Consider the following 24565-nt stretch of genomic DNA (forward strand, 5'->3'; position numbering starts at 1 on the left):
TGATATATAATACACCTCTTTTTTGAAGTTCATGTAATAACTTGGTTTCAAAGCATCAACCTTCTTTTCTTTTCTTCATTTGGTTTCTTTAGGTTTTTAAATGCTTACAAAGTTGGTTGCTCCGAAATAGTTTTCCCGACTATGATGCCTCAACACTTGGGAGAGAGATCAATAAACAGAATTAAGTGAATGCAAAGGAAGCTGATGAACACGATCGCTACTTAATTATCTCCCTGGTGAATTTGAGCACGTTATAATTAGGGCCATAATAGTTCCAACATTGAGGTCCATTTTGTCCGTGCCTGCAAAACACTTGGAACCCGATCACTGTGAAAGAGGTGAGAGGCACATTCTACAAAACGAACCAATCTAGAAGACTAGTACTTACTACTTCATCACCAGTACTAATGTGAACCCACCAACTACAAATATTCTCGGCCAAGCTAGCTAAGCCATTCCCATTCCCATTGATCTCTATGATCAAGTTCCTCCATGTCCTGAACCTGCACTTCCAGGCGGCCACCCCATATAACGTACCTCACCTATTCCCATTCCCATAATTCCCTCTTCCCTTTTCAAACGCGTCTTCTTAGTTTCTTACTTAAAAAGTTAAAAACCCTCCCATATATTTAAAAACCTAACCTACAGATAGATCATCATTTCTCTAGAGATCTCACCCTCTCTCTCTCTCTCTCTCTCTCTCCCTCCGATCCTCACTCCTCTTTTCACTTTCAAAACCATGCCCGCCCCCAAGCTACCTCTCCTTCTCATTCTCTCTCTCATCCTCTTCCCCATTTCCTCTCTCTCTTCTCCGACCAATACAAGCACCAACACCACCGCCGGGACGCAGCATTTTAGAGAAGCTCCGCAGTTCTACAACTCCCCCGATTGCCCTTCCATAACCACCGTCCACGACGACGACTTCGATTCCGATGAAGACGACGACAACAACCACCACCACTTCATGATATGTTCCCGCCAAGCCGTCCACGTGGCAATGACCCTAGACACAGCCTACATCCGCGGCTCCATGGCAGCCATCCTCTCCGTCGTCCAACACTCCTCCTGCCCTCAAAACGTCGCCTTCCACTTTGTCACTTCGGCCGCAGCCAACGCGTCCCACCTACGCGCCACCATCGCTTCCTCTTTCCCTTACCTCACCTTCCAAATCTACCCCTTTGACGACTCCCACGTCTCGGGGCTCATCTCCACCTCCATTCGCTCCGCCCTCGACTGCCCTCTCAACTACGCCCGTAGCTACCTCGCCAACCTCCTCCCCCTCTGCGTACGACGCGTCGTTTACCTCGACTCCGATCTCATTCTAGTCGACGACATTGCCAAGCTTGCTGACACTCCCCTCGGCGACGAAACCACCGTCCTCGCCGCGCCGGAGTACTGCAAAGCAAACTTCACTTCATATTTCACTTCTACATTCTGGTCCAACCCTTCTCTCTCCTTGACATTCGCCGACCGGAAAGCGTGTTATTTCAACACCGGCGTGATGGTGATCGATCTCGACAGGTGGAGAGACGGCGACTACACGGCGAAGATAGAAGAGTGGATGCAATTGCAGAAGAGAATGAGAATCTACGAGCTCGGTTCTTTGCCGCCATTTCTTCTAGTTTTTGCCGGGAAGATAGCACCGGTGGAGCACAGATGGAATCAACATGGGCTCGGCGGTGATAACTTCCGGGGGCTTTGCCGAAATTTGCATCCCGGTTCAGTGAGTCTGTTGCATTGGAGTGGGAAAGGGAAGCCGTGGGCTAGACTTGAAGCTAACAGGCCATGCCCTTTGGACGCGCTCTGGGCTCCTTATGATCTTTTGGAAACACCATTTGTGTTGGACTCTTGATTTCGATCAGAGAATCGGAAATGGATCGAAGATGAAATGTTTGTGCAGATTGAAGCCGGAATAGTTCGTTTTGGGAGTGTGATCTGTCACATTATTACGTCGATCGGTCTCCGATATATTTGATTGAAGGTGGATCATGGAAGAAGAACTCAATCAACTCATCAAGGAAGAATGGAATATCATTATTCATTTTCAATGTTGTTTATAGATTATAGAGGTACAAACTCATATCAAACCATATTATAACTTGTGTCAAACGAAACAAGAAAATTAGTCCACAAAAAAGAAGAAGCAATAAGTGGACTAACTAATTCACGATCTTCTGCTACCGTCGTGTTGGGTATTATACTTGTAATCAATTGTATCATATAGTCTGTAATCGATCGATCCCCTGTATAGAGATATGAGCTATTTTTGGCTGGCTTGACGTTTTCTTGGTAAATAATATCAACGAAGAAAACGAAGAATTCTTGAAGTAATTTCATTGGTAACTGAGTGAACATTAGTACATTACTCGATTATATCTGACTTTTCACGTAATACAAAATCACAGTATCGTACCAAATGGTACAATATCAATAGATAGAGAACAATACTATTGTTGTACAATAGGCCGACTAATGATCATCCAGTCAAGGTTAGCTAGCTGCCTAGCTAAGAACATCAGAACTTTTTTTTTTTGGTCAATAACATCAGAACTTAAGGAGGCCTTGTGTCTTAACGCTTTCGTTAGATCTAAAAGATGTTGTAGTTTCAACTGAGCAATCAGTCGTTATCACTACTAGACTAATTGCGCTATTTAATTGTTTGGTCAATTTTTTCTTTTAAACAGTGCTTGATTAGTCTTCTGGAATATATATATTTTTCTCCGCGGATAGTATATACTATGTAATTAAGCGATTTCGAATGATCTGCTTGCTTTCAAACTTAATTTGCAGTTTAAGCATTCAAATTAGTAATTACTCTGATTGCATTGTTTTGAGTGTGATACCATAAACCAGGGGTTTGATTACTCTGAAATTATAGTCGAATATTGTAATCTCCATAGTTTGCTTAAAGTGCAAGTAGCAGCTGGAAAGATATTTGCCAGCTGATATGTTTACTTTCCAACTCTTTTAATTTTAGTGTAGAGGTGTTAGGTTTGCCATATAAAATTGTTATATGAGTTCTGAACTTCTGATCCAGCATATGAAATTAGTCAATTGGAACTTCTGCCCAGGTATAATGTTTAACAGGCACGAGTTAACTCTATAGAATGATATTACAACGTTGTATTACTTGTGTGGGTGGTATATATAATCACTCTATAGAATGATATTCATAAGTAATCAAGTAAAATTGTCAACTCGTGAGTTTTAATCACCAACATTCAAATGTCGGTAGCACACAGTTTAGCAAGGAAATGAAATAAATCCAGTGAGCACCTCACAGGAACTCAATAGGAAATGATACCGTGTCAACTCTAATTAATTGCAGAGATTATTATAGCTATTATCGCCGTGATATTTATTATTTATTCCCTTTGCAGATTGACATTCTTATTCTGAATTCTGAATCAATTATTTTGTTGGTGTTACCAAATTAGCAACAAAATTATTCAGACTTTGAAATGAAGATAGGTAGATAACTAAACAATGCTATTGAGACGACACAACTACCTACCCTCATATCTTGAACCTGTAGAAATATTCGTTTTCTTACTATATCTGAGGCAAAAATGTCAATTTGCACCATAAATATGGTTATAATTGTTAGTCTGCACCCCGAATTTGTATTAGAGTCAATTTGCCTCCTAAATTTGGTAAAAATTACCGATTTACACCATATCCGTTAAATTTAATGTTTTCCATCCAATTTTAAGTCACATATCATATATTTGAGGGGCAGTATTGTTAATATATATTTATTCATCTTTAATAATGAAATAAATTAATAAAATTATTTAAGAGGAACACTTGTTATATGTTTTTATATATATATATATATATAATTATATACACACAACACACTATATTTGAATGAGTGGATATGTTGAATATATAATTCAAAGTAGGGTTAAGTATGTAGAAAAAATATTTAAATATATAATTTGATTAAAAATAATAATCCTCATTTAAAAAGATATTTTTATTTGTTTTTAAAATAAAAATAAAAATATAAATGTCAATGTTACCCCTCATGTGCATGATATGTAACATAAAATTGGATAAAAACAGTTAAATTTAACGGATGAGGTGCAAATTGGTAATTTTACCAAATTTAGAAGGTAAATTAACTCAAATACAAGTTCGGGTGTAAATTGACAATTTCAACCAAGTTTGAGGTGTATTTTAGCAATTTTGCCTATAACTAATAATGAAAATAATTGTATAGGACTCTGATGGTGATATTATATTATTATATACATGAATTCTAGAGCAATCGAGCGTGATTGACGATAAACTTTCACTGATACTATACGAGTTGTATTGTAAAGAAGATAATAGAAATCTCATTCCAATTAATTTGACTAACGACTTAAATGTAACATCATACGAATTTGATTACTGAGTCGTATGAGGTTTGGGACATCTCGAGCAGAAGTAACAATGTTTGATTCAACATGTCCGGACCACGTTACAAGGACCACTCGGAGTACTTGAAATGATGCTTGAATTGAAGTTTGCGGTGGATGCATAGGTTTACGTTTATAAAGACGATTCAGAAATATAGAGATAAGGACAATTCATACAACTTTCCCTTCTATTCTACCATGACCCATATATGAACAACGATAAAGTGGGATGCCATTATTCCAAGAATCCAGGCAACAGCTAATAAAAGTGCATTCAAGACTATCATCATACCGAAGTAAATTATCATTCCAAAGTACCCAAAATATCCAAAAGAGGTTCTCATATGATATTACACCTCAATTTTCTGCTTCACCAAAACGAAGCTGAAAGATATATAAGACTATCTATCTAACAACCTCACTCAAAATGCTGTACAGCAGGACTCGAGTGGCAGACCTGAAAGACTGAAACTATAGAGCTCCTTCCTTAACATGATCTTACTTGTATCTTCACATGCGGGTGTCCCCATATCAATACGCAGAGCTGAATGCTAATGTGGGATGTGACATAAATTTCCTTTTGATCCCTGCCTGTCAATTTCAAGAGGTACCTGTAAGTCTACGCCTTTAATTGAGGCATACCTCACACCAATAATTAAATAACTAAAGACGCCACACAGCCATCTTCCATTTTATTTTACTTTTTGGAGAGGGAAAGCTTATAGCCTTATATAATTAGCCGTCTCCATTTGGTGTCATTATACACATATCTTAGTCAAGAAAACAATGGCTTCTGATGTCATCATAAATCATGGAAGCACATCCTAAAATTAAAGTCTGCATACCAAAACAAAAAGAATGACCAATGACCAAGTACTTTCGATAGGAATACTTCCAGGGATAATAGAACTCAAACATGTACCCAATCAATTTTTACAATCAACTGTAATCCTATTATACAGTACTTATGAAAGTTGCAACCCACTTGACCATATGGCAAAGGACATTCATATCAGAACTCAGAAGTTACAGTTGGAGCTCCAACGTAATGAAATTACAGGAACATACCTTCACGCTACAGGGTTAGGCATTGCATTTACTGCTTCGCATGAGTCATGATTGCAGAGTCCACATACTCTTCCCACTTGACATAAGGCCAAGATGGAGGGTGTCCTACATTCAGGAAGAATATTCGGATTAGGAAGAATATTGAGATTTATTGAAATCTATCAAAGATAAACTACACAAAAAAAGACCAACCAACAATGGAGTTGAAGGAAGAACATTAACTGGCATCTCCATATTTTAAGCTTGAAACATTAGCATCTGTACACACGGCTGTAGTTATTTAGTGAAAGAGATACGAAAGAGATGCCGATAGTTGTTAAAAAGGCATTAATTCATAAATACAAGCACAATCTGTTTATGATTGACATGTAACTTGTATAAACCAAGGAGTAACCTTTTTACCTTGTAATCAAATTAGTGTGTTGCATCACATCGGGAGACATTCTGGATTTCAAACTTCAGTCTAGCAGCTCAACTAGTGGTCATGACCTCAGTATTGCACTTGAATGATATAGACAATCTTTGTTCATCTTCCCTGCATAATACATCAGTATAAGGGATATTTACAATTGAGAAACACATATGAACTTCTACAATGGATGATACAATGCAATACCAGGCAACTTCACCTCCAGAGTGACCACATGTATTCGGTCCGGTAAAATGAATTCAAAATATATTAGTATATACATAACACTGGATTTAACATAATTGAGAGAAATGTTGCAACATGTTTACAATTCACAGTTGTGAAAGACTATATGTTCATGATTACCATCAAAGCATTACCAAAGAAGTCGACTGGATAATCACATACCCTATCGAAATGCAGTTCCATACTGAGCAGGAGACTCCACATTCAGACCTTGCAGTATACTTCTGCCAAGTAGTTTACCTACAGCCCATCGGGGGTTCTCTTTCTCTTCTTGACAAAGTTCAAACGATATCATCTCTAGGTCACAAATGTGGAGTCAACCTATATCTCACATGCCAATGCTCTTGCACTGTCAAAAACTCTTGCAGAGGTAACCCTTATCATTGTCTGTTAAATTCTGCCAACAGTTATTCAGTTAATTTCTCGGAAAAAAAATTCAATAAAAATAATGAATCTGCTCAAGTCAACAAGTTTCTAAAAATTGAATTAATCATCCAAGTGAATGCATTGTTGGAAAATGGAAACTAAAATTATAGATAAGTAAACTTATCATGCAATTACCTGGACAGTGGCCAGAAATTATATTGAAAAAAGCAAACAGGCTTCCAAATTGCAGTGGTCAGAACTCCAAAATGGAAAGCATTAAGATGCATATTCAATACAAGCTTCTGAAGTTGGAACATCTATACCCCACATGTCATGTCATCAGCTAAATTGGAGTACATAATTGACCAGGTTTTGTTGCACTCCAGCCTTGATCATTTGGCTCAAAAGTTTCACAGATTCTTCCATATTTCCTTGCTTATAAAGACCACTGATCAATGCAGAATAGGTGATTATAGAGGGAACAATCCCTTCTAGAATCATCTTGTCTTTACATTTTAAAGCTTCAACAGTATTGCCAATTTTGCAGTATCCGTCGATCAGTATATTATAGGTAACAACATTAGGAACTAACCCCTTCTTGCGCATTTTATGGAAAAGACTCAGCGCTCGATCCAAATGCCCTAATTTGCACAAGCCATTTATAAGAGCATTATATGTGGCAATGTTAGGAACAAGATTCCTTCTCAGCATTTCATCTCGTAAGCTGAAAGCCTCGTCCACATTACCAGCAGCAGCAGTGGTGTGAATTAGCGTACAATATGTGAAATTGTCTGGAGAAAAGCCATTAAGCAGCAAAGCTGATAAAAATCTTCTTGCATCACCAACCTTCCCCGATTTGCAGATTCCAAAGATAGCAATATTGTATATGACATTGTTAGGCAGACAGAAACTTTTAGCACTTTCATCAAGAGAATCTGCAAGTTTTTGAATTTCACAATGTGTAACATCACATTTTTGAAATGGAATAGTATCATAATCTACTAACTTCTGCAACAGAGTACTTGCTTCACCAATCTTTCCAAGCCTATACAGAGTACTGATGAATTTGCTGCAAATGATCAAGTTGGTGTCAAACCCTTTATCAATCATCTCAAAGTATGAACTAAAAGCTTTATCAAGCATCCCTTCATTGCACCAACCAGAGATAAGGGCTCCATATGTTACAGTGTTAGGTGATAGTCCCCTTGTCTGCATCTCAGCAAGAAGATTCATCACTTTACTTATGTTTCTAGACATAAAAGCACCACTGATGAGAGAATTGTACATTTCAATCGAAGGAAGTACTGCCTGGCCTTCCATTAAAGTTTTAACTCTGAAAGCTTCTTCAAGATTCCCAACTTTGCAGTACCCATCACTTAGGGTTCTATATGTTATCTCATCAGGTAAAAATCCTAGTTCATTCATCTTGTTGAAGATCTCCTTCGCTTCAACCAATTTCCCCATCTTGCATAACCCATTGATCATTGTATTGAAAGCAAACCGGCTTTTAGTAAAACCCTTTGTCAAAGTATCTTTCCATAGAGTTATAGCACCATCAAGATCTTCTTTCTTGAAAAACCCATCAAGCAGAGAACAGTAGCTAACCTCATCAGGAGCCAACCCTCTTTTCAACATTAATTGCCAAAGATGTAAAGCATCGTCAAAAGCATCTGCTTGACATAAGCCTTTGAGAAGGGTATTATAAGTCACCACAGTGTGAGGGATACCTCCTTGAGGCATCTCATTGAAAAGCTTCAATGCTTCACTCGTCTCACCTTTCCTACAGTAACCATCCATCAGGGTATTGTAACTATAAGAATCTGGCCTTAACTTCCAAGATCTCATATGCTTCAATACTCCCTCTGCTTCCCAAACTTGACCAAGCTTACAGTACCCGTTGATCAAGGAGTTGCAAATGATAGTATTCATTTTTAAACCTATCCTCAACATCTCATCATGAATCCTACTAGCATCATCCATTCTGCCAGCTTTACAATATCCATCTACCAACACACCGTACACACCCTCATCCACAACCACAGTCTCCTCCTCCTTTATACCACGAAGTACCTCCTCTGCTTCCTCTACCTTCCCTAGCTTGCAGTATGCCTTCATCAACAGCGTACAACTCACCACATTCCTCTTAATCCCCCTTTCAGACATCACCCTCAACACCGACATCGCTCCTTCAACATCTCCCAAACCAGCATACCCATCAATCAAGCCATTGTAACTCACTACATTCACCTCAAAACCCAAACTCTCCATCTCCTCCACAAACTCCGCCGCCTTGCTCACTCTCCCCTCTTTGCAATAAGCTCTCACAACAATCGAACACGTATAGACATCCGGCGCAATCCCCAACCTACCTATCTGCTCGTAAACAAGCAATGCAACACCACTCTCGCCACTCCTGACTAAACTACTCAACAAAGAATTACAAGACCTTAAACTCGGCACCCTGCCGCATTTCCCCATGTTATCAAACACATGTAATGCATACTTTGTCATGCCTTGTTCAGCAAAAACCTTGAGAATCATATCGAAAACCGTCGGCGAAAAATTAAACTCCCTATAAACCCTAACAAGCTCATTCCAGACCACAAAGGCCGGATAATCACTCTTACAAAGAGCAGCCAGCTCATTCAAGTAGGCTCTGGTTTGATCATACAATCGAGCCTTGGATAAAATATGAACAATTAAACAGTACGACTTGAGATTAGGTCTAAATTTCTGTTGCTTTGAGGCCAGTTTGAAGAAGTGTAAGGAGGCGTTAGGGTTTAGCTTCAGATTCCGGAGAACGGAGTTGAGGAGTTGATCGGAGAATTCAAAAGAGAGGTGGTTAAGGGCGTCGTACCGTTGGAGGACGAGGAGGCGGGAGATCCGGTCCAGCAATTCGGGTCGGGTCAGCTTGTACTCGTCCCGGGGCTTCCAGTGGACGGCGGTCCGGGACACGTGGAGAGGCCGGCGGTGGATGCAGTAGCGCCTGAGCATTTGGTTCGGAGAGGAAGAGTGCGTGGTGCTGCCGCCGGTGACGTCATAGCTGTGAAATTACATTCTTGGCCATGGAGATGGAGGTTTTTGGTGAAACTGTGAGAGTAGTTTGAGTGGCTGCGACCCTGGAGCTCAGAGAAGAGTAGCCTTCTCATTTTCAAAAGGAGAATCACTCCTCTATGGGCTTGGAAGGCCCATTAGACTGGGAGCTGTTGGGACTTATTGGCCCAGCCCATTCATGAAGTAGAAAGAACAATGGGGAAATTTCTTGGTTGTTTTCAGTGGTATTTTGTTCTGTTCACTATGGTTTAAAAGAACATGGGGGGAAGTTTCTAGTTATTTTCAGTTGTTGACATATCAGCTCCCACTTGATACTCAAATTTGATACCTCTTGAGTTCACAAGGAGTCATTTCAGTGAAAATTCTTGTTGAATCCTATGCAAGTGTACTATCTTTTACACCAAGTCACTGAAGTCAGTCTTTCGAATTTTCAGTCAATTGCTCACCCCCGACTTAGAAATTACGCTGCAATTTCATGTGTCATGAACACATAAAGACGAGTTCTATATATAACTTACAAGCCACTGGTGAGCTGCAAGAGTTTGAACATCAACCCTAGTTTTGTTTCTCCTCTTTAGAAGAATGAAGATTGTAGGGTTCATAGCAGTAGGTTCGAAGGCTTACAAATGGTTTTTCAGTAGTAAGAACATGTTTAAGCTCAACCTCTCTTTCCTTAGTTCAAGACCCAACAAAAGCCATAGCCCCCCTTATTTCTGTTCATCTCTTCCTACTGAAAGTAGCAACAGTGTCGCAAGAGATGAGGAGCTTGTGAGAGTTTTTGATCATTTTGACACCAACAAAGACGGTAAGATCTCAGCCAACGAACTTCAAGCTTACTTCCTGTCGATCGGGGAACCTATGTCCATTGGTGAGGCTCAGAGTGTGATAAAAGAGTTGGACAATGATGGTGACGACTTGCTGGAGTTTGATGACTTTGTCAAATTGATGAGGCGAGAGGATATTAATGCCAATGAAAATGATGATCTTAAGAACGCTTTTGAGATGTTTCAAGTTGATGAAGGCTGTGGATGCATTACACCAAAAGGATTGCAGAACATGCTCAATAGACTCGGAGATGCCAAATCATACGACGAGTGTGTATCCATGATCGGCGTCTTTGATCTTGATGGAAATGGTGTTCTTGATTTCCATGAATTTCAGAAGATGATGAGTTCAACATGAAGTACCGTGTGCTTGTGCGGTTGAGATATTCTGTTTTGTTGTCAAATTTGTAAAGCAAATGGTTGTGCTATTGGTGCAGGCCTTGCTAAAAGGTGTTTGTTAGAATGCATAAGTTATGTAGTGACGTCTGATATTATTTCTAGATGTTCTTACAGTATGGGGTTTAGGCTCAATGTCCCCCCTTGTATTCTGCAGTTTCGTTACGGCGTGAGTGCAGTCGACAGCCCATTTCAAAAACAAAACAAAAAACTGTTTCAACTTCCTTGGTTTGATTTGTAACCAATTGATAGAGAAATGTTTAGCTTATAATGCAAAACGTTAATGTGATCATCTTGTAATCGAGTAGCATCAGGAACACGATATGTAATTCCAGTCATCAAGTAGATTCATGCATGGCTGTTGCCAAAATCATAAAATTGAGCATTCAATCCATAATTCTCTGCAGAGTCAATTCCTATCAACCCAGCCTTGTTTCTAATATGAGAAAGCCAGGTTCTAATTCTGTGGTAAACAAAAAAAAAAAAAACGCCAAAATATCTTCAGAGTGAGTTCTCAACACGGAAAGGTCCCCGTCATCCGAATATGGTCTAGGGTCCTTTTAAGCCCGTATTTCTGCACTGCCTGTTGACCAGCCCTATATCCGTCTCCATATACTGGGGAAATATCTGCTTCGATCTGGTGTTTAAAGAATTCCCCGAGCTTCTTCTCAAACTGCGATCGTGTACCCTTCTTTGATGAAGTGGAACTGGAGAAAGATGAGGAGGTAGATGCAGAATTCCCTTCCGAGCCAGACATTAGCTCTGCATCTAGCCACATGTGAGCTACAACCTGACAGATACCTTCTTCAACATCTTGGCTAAGAGTTCGGTAACCTGAAAGAAGCATTAGAAATTTAGTAATTTTTGTTTGCACCTGGACGGGCCATATCTCATCTTTGCAATTCATCTCAAGACTAGAAGAATAGAAACAAATTTGATCTAAAAAGGTACCTTTAAGCCGCAGCCATGCATGCATCATTTCATGTGCTAGGATAGACCCAGTCAGCAACCTATTATGCAGAAGGTTCCAGTTACATGCTCACATTCAAATATCCAGAAAAACTCAGGAAATGCTCAAATGAGATGTCAGGTCTGTATGTCTTGTGGATTGAAGATGTACCTTGGAAGTCCATATAAGATTAGAATTGCTGTCACCTCACAGAGACGAGTTAATTTGTAGGGTTCTGTTATCACGTCTGTGTGTCGGTTCCCTGCCCCAAACTTTGGTCTCCTCGAAATCTGGTAGTTGTCATATATCATAACCAACAAAAAGATATCATTTGAAAACTCAATCCCTATATAAAAACAGCAATATGTTTTAAAATTTCTTTACCGTGCTAATAGTCTGTTCCTCAGAAAGGCAGAGCCCTCTTGTCTCAGGCATGTGATAATGGCCCTGGAGATGATGGTAGATAGAAGGCAGACGTAAATTTATAACACTTCAGAATAACAAATTTCAAATCTAGACGAACACATAAATGAGACATGGACAAAGATGCAAGTGTAACATTTGAACCATACAATTATATAAAGCAATTTCCTAAATTTCTCAACAGACTTGTACACCTGTATTTATGACCTAACCATGTCAAAATGGTGCATGATGTTTGAATGCACGTTGAACAATTAGCAATTTAACCTACAAATGTAAGTGTAAATTAATTCCTAAATTTCACAACAGACTTGTACACCTGTTTGTATAAACTAACCATGTCAATATATGACATCATGTTTAAATGCATGTTAAACAATTAAACTACACATGATGAGGTGACTCTTCAAAGGGACTTGAAATTCGTCATACACAATTGGAAAGGTTCCATATTATTGATGTCTGACTTTCCAAATCCAACTATGGGAAAAAAACAATTTTTTTGTCATACTAAAAACTAATCAGAAGTGATTGTCCTTACATTTCTTTCTCCTATTCTCGCTTCATTTAGTGCTTCCCTTTCTACCAAGAGTAATGGAACCTGTTGCTCCACTTTCATATTCAAACCTTCATAAAACTCCTGTATATCAAGATATAGGGGTTGGCATTCACTGGTATCCATCACTGCAGAGTCCAAGCACTCTAGACAGAGCTTCCGACCATCATTTAGATTTATATATCTTGTGTCCCGAGCCTGCAGGTAGTGTACATACCATCTTATATATCTCTCTGTCTCTTTTTGAAATAATCTAAATAAATTCAACTTCTTCTTGTAGAAGTAAAGAACTTTGTTTGGTTCCATGAAATAATTTATATCTACTGACCTCCATTCGTTCACAGCTGCAACACCGAGGGGTATTATCATGTTCATGAGATGGGCAATATTTTTGAACCCAAAATGGATGTGCCCTATATTCAATAAGACCAGCAGGGTTTGTTGGAATCTGTCAAAAGATATATATTACAAAAGATGACAATTAATCAAAAAAATAGTAGGCTCACTGCAAATTCAAACAAAAGGAGGCCTGTCACATATATCCAATCAGGCAATCCTGTCATATATCAGTGATGTCGGAATACTATGATGTATGCAAATGGAATGGTCATTAAAATTGAGCTGGTAAATTTCTTTTCAGTTAGGTAATCCGGCATTCTTATGAATCAGTTACTAGAACTAAATTCTTCTGTTTTCAAAAGTTTTGATAGAACCAATGAAAATATATTACGGATATTGGATTACTTACAAAGTGCTTGCAAACATCACACTTTGGATGGTAGCTCTCCTTATAGCAAGACTTGTGGTAAGGGTAATTCCCAGATGTAGAAAACTGCGTCAGATGAAAGACAGTAAGCTTCTTTAAACAAGCAATAATAATGAGCCAGTGCTAAAATGAAAGGAGACCTAAGCCTCCAGAAGCAGAAGCCTTGAATTTAAATCTATTTTATCACTTACTTATTACATTCAAACTTTAACTTAACTTTAATCTCATTTAGTATTGATATTGTTTATAGTCAGATTCCTGAAGTATCAGTACAATTCACACCTCATAATCAGAAATTGGTACATTGCATGCACGGCACCGGAAGCATTCAGGATGCCAAACTGCATTCAGGCAATTCAAATATCGTCCAAAACCAATCTCAGCATTGCAACCGGCACAAATCCTACCAAAAAGAATGAAAACTCTCTATGATCATATCCAAGTGAAGGAAGAAATCAAACCAGAATAATTAAAATAATACAAAACCCAAAATAGAGATTATTGTGAACTTCCAAAAGAATTATCACTGCATCAACAGGCAGCTTGATATTCAGTGGTTGATGTAGACGTGACATTCCCAACTTTTATGATTTTTAATGAATAGCTGGTTTATAACATCCCAAGTTTCTTTGTTTTTCATGGCTTCATTGAGTGTGGTCAGGGTAGAAATTGATACCTAGACCCTATTGGATAGTACATGGGAATAGGTGAATATGTATGTCCATTTCCATATTGAGGAGGATATGCACTTCCATTTTCGTATGGAGGAGAGTACGTATTTCCATTTCCATATCGAGGAGGATGTGAAGTTCCATTTCCATATTGAGGGGGATATGTATTTCCACTTCCATATTGAGGAGGATGCAGATTTCCTCCATGTTGAGGAGGATGTGCATTTGTAATAATTCCATATCGAGGAGGAGACTCCGCATTCAAACTTTCTTGTAAGGCTCTGGCAAGTTGTTCATCTTCTTCCAACTGAGAATTAGAATCTAACAACCAATGTAAATTTCCAATTAGTACATATTTGACAGAAAAATGATGGAGTTTTGATAATTCTCAAGCAATACGTAATTCAAAATTCCATTGGACATCTAAATTGCAATACTCTTATTCATAGACAGGATACAGAAGCCAACAGAACCCATCAAAAACCGAAAACATACAATGTGTGTAACAATTCACTCACCGATCACATGTTTTCCTTTTTGATTTTCTTCTATAAGAGATAGCGCAATAGCACGGTCTATATCTTCATTCTCATTTTCTGGCCAGATGTCCTACATTCAGTATTCCCAAAACAATGTGTTATAGAACTTCGAGGAGATTAAAGGAAGACTCTACAGAAAATATACTTTTTCAACTAAAACCAAAAACTTATATATGTTATTACCCCTGAGCAAGAAGGACCATCGGTATTTTGATGCTCTCCATAGCTCTCAGGACAATGCTCTTCCGATATTTTGTGGCTGGAGCCCCCTTTGAAAATCTTGCTAAGCCAGCCCATAATGTGTAACGTTATGTGCTCATAATCTATCAACTTTTTAACTGCAGATGAAACAACCATCTCAGTTAATACAAAATGAACAACTAAACCAGCAGATGCTGTACAAGTTCAACATAATTCTGATTAGTAGCACAATTTCATAACCTTCGATGTAGTATGGAATTCAACGCAAACAACAAAAGATAATTATTGCCTGGATATTGAAATAAACATTTAATTTATCAAGGAGGGTTGAACTAGAAGCAAAAGGATACAAGCAAATTTATGCTGGCAAGCAGGACCTATTCAAACTTCATCACCTAAAATTGAACAAACTGGGTTTGACAAATGTTGCACAGCCAAACCCAACAACTGGATACTCAATGCCATTGAATTTGTGTTCAGTAAACATACAAGTACAGACTAACAGAATCAAGGCAATTCACCCACCACGCATTTCTGCAACCCCAGAATGTTCTAGCTAAAACTTGCAGAATTCAGAACTTAAGGCTTCTCAACTCAATTACTCTATTAAGAGGTGAGGCAGAGATAGATATCTTCCAGTTCAACATGTCCACAAATCAGATGACATATTAAGTTTAATTTCAAACTAAAGGAACAACAACAAAAGGTAGAGAATCATATGGTGGAGAAGTGACTCACCTTTGACAAATCATGAAAGTGCAACAATGGTGAGAGAGATGCAAGCAGAGCAGCAGACCCAGATCAGATAAGATCCCTAAATCGATCAAAAGCAACCATTTTTACAGCTCACCATCAGAACTTCTTTCACGTATACAAAACTCATTCAAGCTCTTTGCTTTCTTCACTTTCTGTCTTCTTTTTCCTTTCTTCTTTTTTGGGTAAGCAAAAAATTAATCAATTCAAGAAACAAAAGAAAAAGAAACTTTAAATTCAGAAGGAGAGAATCTGGCAGAGCTGAAAATGGGGGAGGAAGACAATTCAATATCCCATAAACGTGTAAAAGGAATGCCCCAAAATAATCAGTGTGTATTGAAAAAACAAAGAATGCAAAGGAAGGATGAGGGTATGAACTGTACGCAAAATTTTCAAAGTCAATAATTTGAAAACAGAAACCAAATATAAAAGAGGCGCAAGACTCAAACGTTAGTTGACTTTTGTTGTCTTAACCCAAAAGGGATTGACGAAGCCTCATCAAACCCAGTTGGGCAATCTTCAGAATCCTGAAGCGCCCCCTTCCCTCCTTCTTTTTAACTGTTCCACCAGAATCACCCAAAAGAACAACTCTGAACTTGAAGAATAATCGTGAAAATAAAAATAATAAACAATTCGCTAAAATTATTACTTTCTATTTTGGATTGTTTCGTGGTTTAAGTATTGGTAATTGTTAAAAGGTTATGGGCCTTTGGCGTCGTGACGAAGAAGTGAAGGACTGAAGGGACGTGGGTAAGTGGGTTTTTAGACTTTAAGCCGAAAATTAGCTGAAAAGTTGGATTTTGTGAAGATATTTGTGATCTGAGCGTTATGGTAAATGTAACAAAGCAACTGAAAAAGGGAGAAGAATATGAACAAAAGAAGATTCCTAAATCACCTATCAACAATTTTGGGTTTTGGCATCAAAGAGAAAACTAAATTGAAGTACGTACAGTATAGGAATATAAACAAATGATAGGCTTCTTATATGCAATGCATGATCTTATTAGTGGAGTTCTTTTTTCTTTTTCTTTTGATTTGTAAATCACATCTTGTTAATAATGTGTATATGTAGGTCGGTCTCCATGCATATTGTGCTACCTCGTGTTAGTGACTCATTCGTATAATGCATTGTTTGACCTTGATTAGTTAAATTTGTTCCAAACGATAATTAATATTTCAAGTGTGAATATGGAAAAACACACGTCAATTTCCCACATGTCATTTGCTATAGTACTTTTGTTTGTATATTAACACAACAGTGACCATATCAATCCACTAGCTAGTTTTATGTTCAACGTATGAATCAAATATATAAATTTATTTAGTCATTAATCAATTATTTGTCGCAAACCTTGTTTTCTTTGGGGCAGATAGAAATGAGGGTCAAATAGTTGGATCGATTAATTTAGGAGTACGTAATAGAATTCTATATCTTTGCGTGATTCAGGAAAGTCATTAGAATATGATGTCATGATCAGGTAATCACAGAAAAAGTCATTGTTACATTAACCACGTATATTGTACAATATAATCATCATGATCGTGATGTGTTTGGTGATTTGGTAAGTTTCAAACATATATGAGCTTTGACTGGTTTATGATCTGAACTGTGAATTTCGTCCATGGAATCGTAGGAGTGAAGTGTCGCATGGAACTCGCCGTCGATGTCTTCGTCTGTCTTGAATAGAATCCGATCAGTCCACGACGGCACTCTCACCTTATAACTCGTGTCATAGTTGCTAGTTCCGACGTCGTATTTGTACGTAGGTTTGAAAGTGATCGTTCCCTCGTGGTATCCTTCGAAGATTTCTCCTCTCTGGGCCTCTTGTAATAGTTGGTCATTGCTGGTTAGTAGCTGCATCAAATTAATATGTATGTGTGTTAATATGAATATATATAGTTAACTCATTAGGTTATAGTTTGGAAAGAGATGCATGTAGTGAGGAATGGAACATGTGTACTTACTCCGTGAAGATCTTTGTTTATCAGATTTCGTACAGAATGAGTTTCAATCCCTTGTATTCTATAGTTGAGATCTCCCAACCAAACAATGATTTTGGGAGGTGATGCGTAAGGGTTCAAGATCTTGGAGAAAAGAGATTCTGATACGCTCTTGTATTCCGAATTCCTCTTCCCCACATTGCAAGCATGAGCTGCACATCGCACGATAAATCAACTGTTAAACACTTGCCTAAGCGAAACTAGAGATGAATTAACCCATTTAATTTCAAGGAAAAACAGCGAGGGAAATTAGAGAGTACGTAGGTACCAGAGAGATGGCAAGAAATAAAGACCATTGGAATGCCTTTATAGTTGATGCGTACTCCCACAGCTCCTTTCTTCCTTCCAATTAGTCCTCCACATCCCCCAACTGAGAGTTTATCGACCTTCATACCTGCATGTATATATAGTAATATAGATCATCACGTACAGTCGGCATCAATTAGTTCATCACCTACAATCACCATATCAGTAAGTATTTCGAACATTAACTAATTAATAACTACTCGATCACACTGCCTGATTAATTAGTACGCCGCTAATAAACTCATAGCTAGCCTAAGTACGTGTATATATATATATATATATATATATATATATTTGATCATGACCTACGTCTCTAGCTCTAGCTCACCTTTGAGGAACAAATCTGAGCCCCGTGGACCAAATACATATAGGTGTATCGACTGCATAGTGGCTTTTCCTAACAAGCTGTTCATATCGATCAGAATGAAGCTAAATAAGAATAATTAAATAACAAACTGACCGCAATCAAACTCGAGCTACTGTATATCTGGCTGGAGTACTGGTCGACTTACATGTGAGTATCAAGAAGCGCTGTCTGCAACAGTCGTGAAATGTTTTTCCGGGGCACCTCTTGCAGACCGATAACCAGAAGATCGAACTTGCGGTTGTTCCCGGCAACAATCTCCTCCAAATCTTGGTAACACACTTGGCCATTCATATTCCAAGTAACGACGTAAATGCATAGATCCGAAGAAGGTGAGAAATCACAAACGTGGTTGTCCCCTCTTGCACTCTTTATTCCTTCATGATAACCACGATCATAACCTGCACAGCAAGTTGCACCGAGCTGGTTGTGCTTTCTCTTCGAGTACTTGAATCTTCCTCTGCACGTAAAATATTACAAATTAATTTAAATTTATTCGATTCCCTGAAAAAGAAAACTAATATAATAAGTACGTACCTTTTAGTAGGATGCTGATTATTGGAGCTTGAATTTCCCATATTGATCATTAACATATGAGTTAAAGAATTTGTTCAACAACACAGTATGGACTATCCTTTTCTGCAGATAGCTCCAAATCGGGCACAAAATGCTCTCAAGTCTCAGGTACTAGTTTATTAATAATGTTAAGTTGGGGAAGAAGCTAGCTAGATATATAGAGATATGCATAATTTACTAAAACGTGTTATTGACCAAGTGCATATATCTCTGCATAGAAACGAACTTGGAATAGGTTTCCATTATTTGGCGCTGCAATGTCTTCTCATCTAACAAAGGAAAGTCAATATTGCAAAACATATTTGGATAGGATATCTATGGTTACTTGGTTATTGTAGTTTCTCCACGAGTTAGGTTAGAAGACGTTGAAAATACAGACAAGTACAATCAAACTTGAGAACGACCATATATTACAGGCCATACTCGACGTCACTGTTGGATAACCAGCATATATGAACATATACACCCTCCACACAACTTCAAATATTGAGGCTTTCAGAAGTTTGGAGTTTATACACGTGAATTAATTGGAATATGCAAGTATACTACTAAACAATTACTGAGGAAAAATAAGCCCACATACGAGAAATTAGTTGAGTTGATACATTATACTGATAGTTTGTAATATACAAATGATACAGTAACGCTCAACCACCATTGTAGATGTAGTGATGGAGAAATTTTTAGTTGTTTTGTTTTCCGCCATTAGAATCTCATCTGATCAGTGTGAATAAATATCATTTATATGTTTGTATCAACAACCGCGTAAATGGATACGCGCTGTTTGAGTAAACAAACACCAATGTGTAACTAGTTTAGTTTTGTTAAATAAGAAGGTTGTGGCTGCAACTTCTAAACTTGCTCAATAGACCTCATTTACAATTAACTTTTACTAGAAACAACTTTAATTTAATGAGAAATTTTTATATACTACCGTAATATCACGTGACAATGTATAGTAGTCATTTTTACATATTATATTTCGACACGTAGATTTATTAATCAAAATTATAATTTAACATATTTTTATTATTTGTGAAATGACCTTTATGTATATTGATGATTTTGAACTAGAATTTTGGGTTTAGAGTTTAGGATTTAGGGTGTAGGGTTTTAAGGTTTAAGTTATTAGAGTGTAAGGTGCAAAGTTTTAGAAAAAAAAACCTAAAATAGTTTTTGACAAAATAGTTTAAATATTATAATTTTAATTAAATCTTGCATGACAAATTGTAATTTGAAAAATAGACCATTAGATATTACCACGTGGTGCTACGGTAGAACTGAAAAATTTATCTAATTTAATTGTTAAATAAGGAATGATAAACGAGATAACCTAAGTTTTGGAAATTATCTTACATACATAACCATAATCGATTTGTCCTCAATCACAACCATGTATGATGGATAATTAGCGTAATATTTTCTCCTGTAATTAGATGCTTATTCACTGTGAGAATGTGAGAATGACAAATGTTTCGGAACAAAATCTTCAGAAATTGATATGACTGAAAATTTAAAAATATTTTCGATCAATTGGAGGAGAAATTCAAGGAACAGAATTTGGATCGTGTCTTCGTGACCCATTGAGGGAGGTCATACTTGTCACAACATTTATGGGAATGTTATACAGTGGTTCACGGCACCAATGGATTCTAAACTACACTGGCTTAAGACGCTTACACCTGGCCAAGGAAAGACAAATTAAAACCCATCGAACGGTTCAGATGTATTCAAAGCACTAAACTGCGGGAAAACCCCAAAGATTAAATTCAAAGGAGGATTTAGATATACATCAAACCTCTAGACCAACTTTAAATTAAACCCTCTTAGAATTACACCGAACCTATTTATTTTATTGATTTTTTTCTTTTAAAAAATAATTTAGATTTGAATAAGAGAACCTTATATTGGTGACATTTGCTAGATATGCTACTCACCAAATACAAAGACTATAAAACTCAGAAACGACATATTTGACATGATTAAAACATCTACCATTTTTTTCAAATCTAATTATGAATAAGTAAACTGAATTCAATATCTAGTCTTTAATTGTAGCACCTGATATTGATTTCATTCTCATATATGCTGGCTATAGCCACGATAAGCAGTTATGATTACCATGGTCGTACGTGTACAGAGTGGCTTCATTCTGCATTTTTCATTGCTTTTGAAATCTATAATAGCATTCTGACCAAAAAAAGAGAGCGAGAAGTTGAGAACAATTTCAATACCAGGCGCCTCATCATGTAACTGTAACACGAACCAATCCGAGGAATTCCGAGCGAAGCAAGTGACTAAACTGCTGATGACGACCGTCGTCGGAAACCTAATTATGAGTAGATATATAACCAACACTTTCCTAATAATGAGTGTTACGTTCGTCCCTTTCTAAACAAACTGGGATAAGTGCTACTAAACACAGGTCCGCTAAGTACTCGGTAAAGCCCAATTCATCGTCCGGCCCGGTGAGCATAGCAAACCGGGTCCAAGGCTCTGTACTTGTTTCCCTAATTTCGATCCAAATCAACGCCCTCTACTTCATTTTCCCCAGACGATTATCCACTGCCTACTGATATCTCTTCCTCGAAGATTCCGCAGCGTTTCAATCTCACTGCTCCCTTCGATTCCTTCACTTCCCGAACAACAAATGCCTCTGGTCAAGTCTCCTCTTTGTTTTTCAGTTCCGTTTCATTCCGTTCAATCCATAATCGCACAAGAATTGTTATATTTAGTTCTTCTAATCTCACCGTAATTTCACGAATTACAGTTTATTAGTACTGCTCTTACGAATTTTACAATACTTTATGTAGTTCTTAATTTCGAGCTGGTAGGCTTCTAGGTTATGGAAATTAATTTTTGTCATCTGATAATTGTGTGAGATTATTTATTTATTTCATTACCGGAATGTATAGAAGCAGAGAGAACCGCCCAAGTCCCATTACAAAATGGATATCGAGCTGGATAGGCTCGGCAGTCTACCATGTCATATTATAGATCAGATTTTGCAGCATTTGCCTATAAAGGAGGCGGTGAGGACGAGTGTTTTGTCCACCAAATGGAGGTATAAATGGTCTACGCTCGGGCATCTTGTGTTTGATCATCATTGTGTCTCTAATCGGCTCAATACTACTTTTGTGAACATTGTGGATCATGTGCTCTTACTTCACACTGGTCCCATACACAAGTTCAAGCTTTCGAATCGAGAGTTTTCTGGCACTACCGACGTTGACCGCTGGATTCGTTATCTCTCGAGAAGCTCTGTGAAGGAATTTGTGCTTGAGATTTGGAAAGGGCCTCGCTACCCAATGCCTTCGTGTTTGTTTTCTCTACAAGAGATTACTCACTTGGAGGTGTTTAATTGTTCGCTGAAACCACCCTCGTCATTCAAGGGCTTTAGGTGTTTGAAGAGCTTGGATATTCAGCATGTTACAGTGGCCCAAGGTGTGTTTGAGAATCTGATACTTAGCTGTCCTCTGCTTGAGAGATTGAGCTTGATGAACTTTGAGGGTATCACTGAACTCAACATTGATGCTCCTAACCTCCAATTCTTTGACACTGGAGGTGCTTTTGAGGATGTTAATTTTATGAACACCTTGAATCTTACTGTTGTTTCTATTGCTTTATACGAGCATGCACTCGATCACCAGAGACGGTCTCCTCGTAATTCTGGCAATCTGGTCAAGTTTTTTTCTCAGCTACCTCATGTTCAGAGGCTTGAAATTCAGAGTCGCTTTCTAAAGGTAAGTAAAGGTTTCTGCAGTTTCGTATGCTGTAGAATTTTAGCATATTAATTGACTCCATTGTATCGCTCTCCAGTATTTGGCTGCTGGTATTGTGTCAGGAAAGCTGCCTAAACCATGTTTAGATCTGAATTTCCTTTCAATACGCATCAACTTCAGTGATTGGGAGGAGCTTTTAACTGCTGTAAGCATTCTGAGAAGCTCCCCTTCTCTGCAAGAGCTTGAGCTTTTGGTGAGCTTTATGGTATTAATGCATTCTAGAATTTTCTGTTCATTAATTTAAATGGATTGGTCGAACTCTGCTGGATGGGAGTTTCTGAGACCTAATGTGTAATATGTTCAAGATTCTGATGCCACACACTTACAGGTCCGCCCAAATGAACAGCCTACTGCTGGAAGAACTAAGTTATGCCTAGACGATAACTGCGATTGTCCATTTTCCCGACTACGACTTGTCAGAATAAATGGCATCTCCGATACCCAAAATGAGGTAGATCTCATCGAACTTTTACTTTCTAATTCACCCATGCTTGAGCAGATGACTGTTAAGCCTGCTTCTGGCGACTGTGGTTGGGAGCTGGTAAAGAAGTTGCTCCAATTTAAGCGGGCCTCAGCCAATGCCAAGATATTTTACTTGGAGCCATGATTCATCAGTTAATTTAGCACCCAGGAGTCCTTGCCTGCAGGATGAACATGGATAGAAGTCTTTGTGATGTAGGTCATTTTGTTTCCTGAACAATGTGTATATACCAAGCAGTAATCTCTCTATGGTATTTGTAAACTCAGATGTGCCTTCACTTGGCATTAACATGCATGATGCACACGTTTTTGTGATGGAATTCGCAACTCTAATATGCTTGACTACCATTATATCCTTCTGTGCATATCATAGTGTTTTTAAATGTTTCATTCTCTTTAGAGGTGTCTGTCTAACAGAACCATCGGCCAAAGATGAGTTGTTGATTTATATGCTCATTTCATGAAGAAAGGATTTGAGTGGAGGTTTACAGTAAGATTGTTTGAATTTTCTAGCTCCACGATTTTTTTTTCTTGCATCAAGACAATTCAATTGACCAATAGACACATCCCATTTTTAGACTCGAGGGGAGTAAGATAATGAGAAAGTTGGTTGTTACCGAATTTGGGATTTCCCCATCTTTTTATGGGTACACAATTGTACAAGTAGTGTGCCCTATGATGGTGGGGCTGATGGCTATAGTTTATTTTTCTGATCAGCTGAAAATAAATGCATTAACAACAACGACCTTTAGCAGCTGAAAGGAGATGAGATACGTCCAACATATTTGATATAGGGGATTTTTTTTGGGTTAAAAATATAGGGGATTATATTTAAAGAAAATTTCAGTTCTCATTTTGCTTTCAGGGGAAAAATCCACATGCATATAGAATGAATTTCAGCCCACTCATGTTCTAAATGGAGTAGTAATCGATCACAATCCAGGCATGGACTTTTGACTGTGATATGAACCTCAACCTAGTAAACCTACCCTTCTAGTCAGACCTCAACTGTAAAATCAGTTTACCACCCACGTTTTCACATACGGTTACTAAACGAGTCTTCAACTCAGGCACTCAGCTCTCACTTTTACAAGTCTAGCTCTGAAATCTGAATCAACACTAGGTCAAATAGTAAGAACTCAATAATTGTAATGTACGCGGTAAAGTACCGAATGAGAAAGCAGAAGAAGTCCTGAAAGTTAGAATGAGATCCGTTTCTAAAGCCGAAAACTACTAATTAGTTCCGCAACCTAAAACTGACTAGAGGAGCTATGATCCTCCAAAGGGCAGTACTCTACTTCCTCAGGCAGGAAGATTATTTGTTGGCAACTAACTATACCGCTAATGAAGTAAGTTTCCTCTTTTACTCTTCCAACTAAATGATCTTACGGTTGAGAGACACACCACGTTTTAGTTCAATCTAGTACAA

The 24565-nt window shown here is 38.0% G+C and overlaps 6 protein-coding genes across 13 annotated transcripts; 3 read left to right on the forward strand and 3 right to left on the reverse strand.

Moving 5' to 3' along the window:
- Positions 1 to 636: 636 nt before the first annotated feature.
- LOC126782057 (probable galacturonosyltransferase-like 1) lies at positions 637 to 2296 on the forward strand. The gene has a single exon (XM_050507217.1). It carries the CDS (start codon positions 740 to 742, stop codon positions 1850 to 1852), a length of 1113 nt encoding a protein of 370 aa, XP_050363174.1. The 5' UTR covers positions 637 to 739; the 3' UTR covers positions 1853 to 2296.
- Positions 2297 to 4695: 2399 nt separating this feature from the next.
- On the reverse strand, positions 4696 to 9603 carry LOC126782056 (putative pentatricopeptide repeat-containing protein At1g19290). 7 transcript variants are annotated; one of them, XM_050507211.1, is made up of 6 exons: positions 6691 to 9603; positions 6292 to 6516; positions 5877 to 6009; positions 5667 to 5732; positions 5475 to 5579; positions 4696 to 4997 (listed from the first exon to the last, which is right to left on the reverse strand). In XM_050507211.1, exon 1 carries the CDS (start codon positions 9487 to 9489, stop codon positions 6835 to 6837), a length of 2655 nt encoding a protein of 884 aa, XP_050363168.1. In that variant the 5' UTR covers positions 9490 to 9603; the 3' UTR covers positions 4696 to 4997; positions 5475 to 5579; positions 5667 to 5732; positions 5877 to 6009; positions 6292 to 6516; positions 6691 to 6834. The 7 variants fall into 7 exon arrangements, with proteins under 7 accessions (XP_050363168.1, XP_050363167.1, XP_050363172.1 ...); XM_050507210.1 differs by having other exon boundaries at positions 5697 to 5732; positions 6292 to 6526; XM_050507215.1 differs by having other exon boundaries at positions 5671 to 5732; positions 6292 to 6526.
- Positions 9604 to 10098: 495 nt separating this feature from the next.
- Positions 10099 to 10987, forward strand: LOC126782412 (probable calcium-binding protein CML41). Its single transcript, XM_050507652.1, has one exon. It carries the CDS (start codon positions 10132 to 10134, stop codon positions 10729 to 10731), a length of 600 nt encoding a protein of 199 aa, XP_050363609.1. The 5' UTR covers positions 10099 to 10131; the 3' UTR covers positions 10732 to 10987.
- Positions 10988 to 11139: 152 nt separating this feature from the next.
- Positions 11140 to 16189, reverse strand: LOC126782411 (protein DA1). The gene is made up of 12 exons (XM_050507651.1): positions 15613 to 16189; positions 14857 to 15011; positions 14653 to 14743; positions 14140 to 14455; positions 13746 to 13866; positions 13446 to 13529; positions 13026 to 13145; positions 12683 to 12895; positions 12103 to 12165; positions 11890 to 12008; positions 11721 to 11779; positions 11140 to 11603 (listed from the first exon to the last, which is right to left on the reverse strand). The coding sequence occupies exons 2-12, from the start codon at positions 14968 to 14970 to the stop codon at positions 11284 to 11286; spliced, it is 1620 nt and encodes a 539-aa protein (XP_050363608.1). The 5' UTR covers positions 14971 to 15011; positions 15613 to 16189; the 3' UTR covers positions 11140 to 11283.
- A 972-nt stretch (positions 16190 to 17161) lies between these two features.
- On the reverse strand, positions 17162 to 18981 carry LOC126784533 (type IV inositol polyphosphate 5-phosphatase 11). The gene is made up of 6 exons (XM_050509998.1): positions 18836 to 18981; positions 18447 to 18758; positions 18263 to 18339; positions 17897 to 18022; positions 17593 to 17780; positions 17162 to 17482 (listed from the first exon to the last, which is right to left on the reverse strand). The coding sequence occupies exons 1-6, from the start codon at positions 18889 to 18891 to the stop codon at positions 17162 to 17164; spliced, it is 1080 nt and encodes a 359-aa protein (XP_050365955.1). The 5' UTR covers positions 18892 to 18981.
- A 2371-nt stretch (positions 18982 to 21352) lies between these two features.
- LOC126783171 (F-box/FBD/LRR-repeat protein At1g13570-like) lies at positions 21353 to 23481 on the forward strand. 2 transcript variants are annotated; one of them, XM_050508586.1, is made up of 4 exons: positions 21353 to 21533; positions 21790 to 22617; positions 22694 to 22849; positions 22985 to 23481. In XM_050508586.1, exons 1-4 carry the CDS (start codon positions 21525 to 21527, stop codon positions 23261 to 23263), a joined length of 1272 nt encoding a protein of 423 aa, XP_050364543.1. In that variant the 5' UTR covers positions 21353 to 21524; the 3' UTR covers positions 23264 to 23481. The 2 variants fall into 2 exon arrangements, with proteins under 2 accessions (XP_050364543.1, XP_050364544.1); XM_050508587.1 differs by having other exon boundaries at positions 21796 to 22617.
- The last annotated feature ends 1084 nt before the right edge of the window (positions 23482 to 24565 follow it).

Source organism: Argentina anserina, chromosome 2 (assembly GCF_933775445.1).
Source record: "Argentina anserina chromosome 2, drPotAnse1.1, whole genome shotgun sequence".
Lineage (NCBI taxonomy): Eukaryota > Viridiplantae > Streptophyta > Magnoliopsida > Rosales > Rosaceae > Argentina > Argentina anserina.

Coding starts and splice junctions, on each gene's coding strand:
- LOC126782057 (XM_050507217.1), top strand. CDS start 740: ATGCCCGCCCCCAAGCTACCTCTCCTTCTCATTCTCTCTCTCATCCTC.
- LOC126782056 (XM_050507211.1), bottom strand. CDS start 9,489: ATGCTCAGGCGCTACTGCATCCACCGCCGGCCTCTCCACGTGTCCCGG.
- LOC126782412 (XM_050507652.1), top strand. CDS start 10,132: ATGAAGATTGTAGGGTTCATAGCAGTAGGTTCGAAGGCTTACAAATGG.
- LOC126782411 (XM_050507651.1), bottom strand. CDS start 14,970: ATGGGCTGGCTTAGCAAGATTTTCAAAGGGGGCTCCAGCCACAAAATA. Junction 13,146..13,445: donor GTGATGTTTGCAAGCACTTT/GTAAGTAATCCA, acceptor ATCTTTTGACAG/ATTCCAACAAACCCTGCTGG. Junction 11,780..11,889: donor ATCTTATATGGACTTCCAAG/GTACATCTTCAA, acceptor TCTGCATAATAG/GTTGCTGACTGGGTCTATCC.
- LOC126784533 (XM_050509998.1), bottom strand. CDS start 18,891: ATGTTAATGATCAATATGGGAAATTCAAGCTCCAATAATCAGCATCCT. Junction 18,759..18,835: donor AATCAGCATCCTACTAAAAG/GTACGTACTTAT, acceptor TTTTACGTGCAG/AGGAAGATTCAAGTACTCGA. Junction 18,340..18,446: donor GCGCTTCTTGATACTCACAT/GTAAGTCGACCA, acceptor CGATATGAACAG/CTTGTTAGGAAAAGCCACTA.
- LOC126783171 (XM_050508586.1), top strand. Junction 22,618..22,693: donor TTCAGAGTCGCTTTCTAAAG/GTAAGTAAAGGT, acceptor ATCGCTCTCCAG/TATTTGGCTGCTGGTATTGT. Junction 22,850..22,984: donor TGCAAGAGCTTGAGCTTTTG/GTGAGCTTTATG, acceptor ACACACTTACAG/GTCCGCCCAAATGAACAGCC.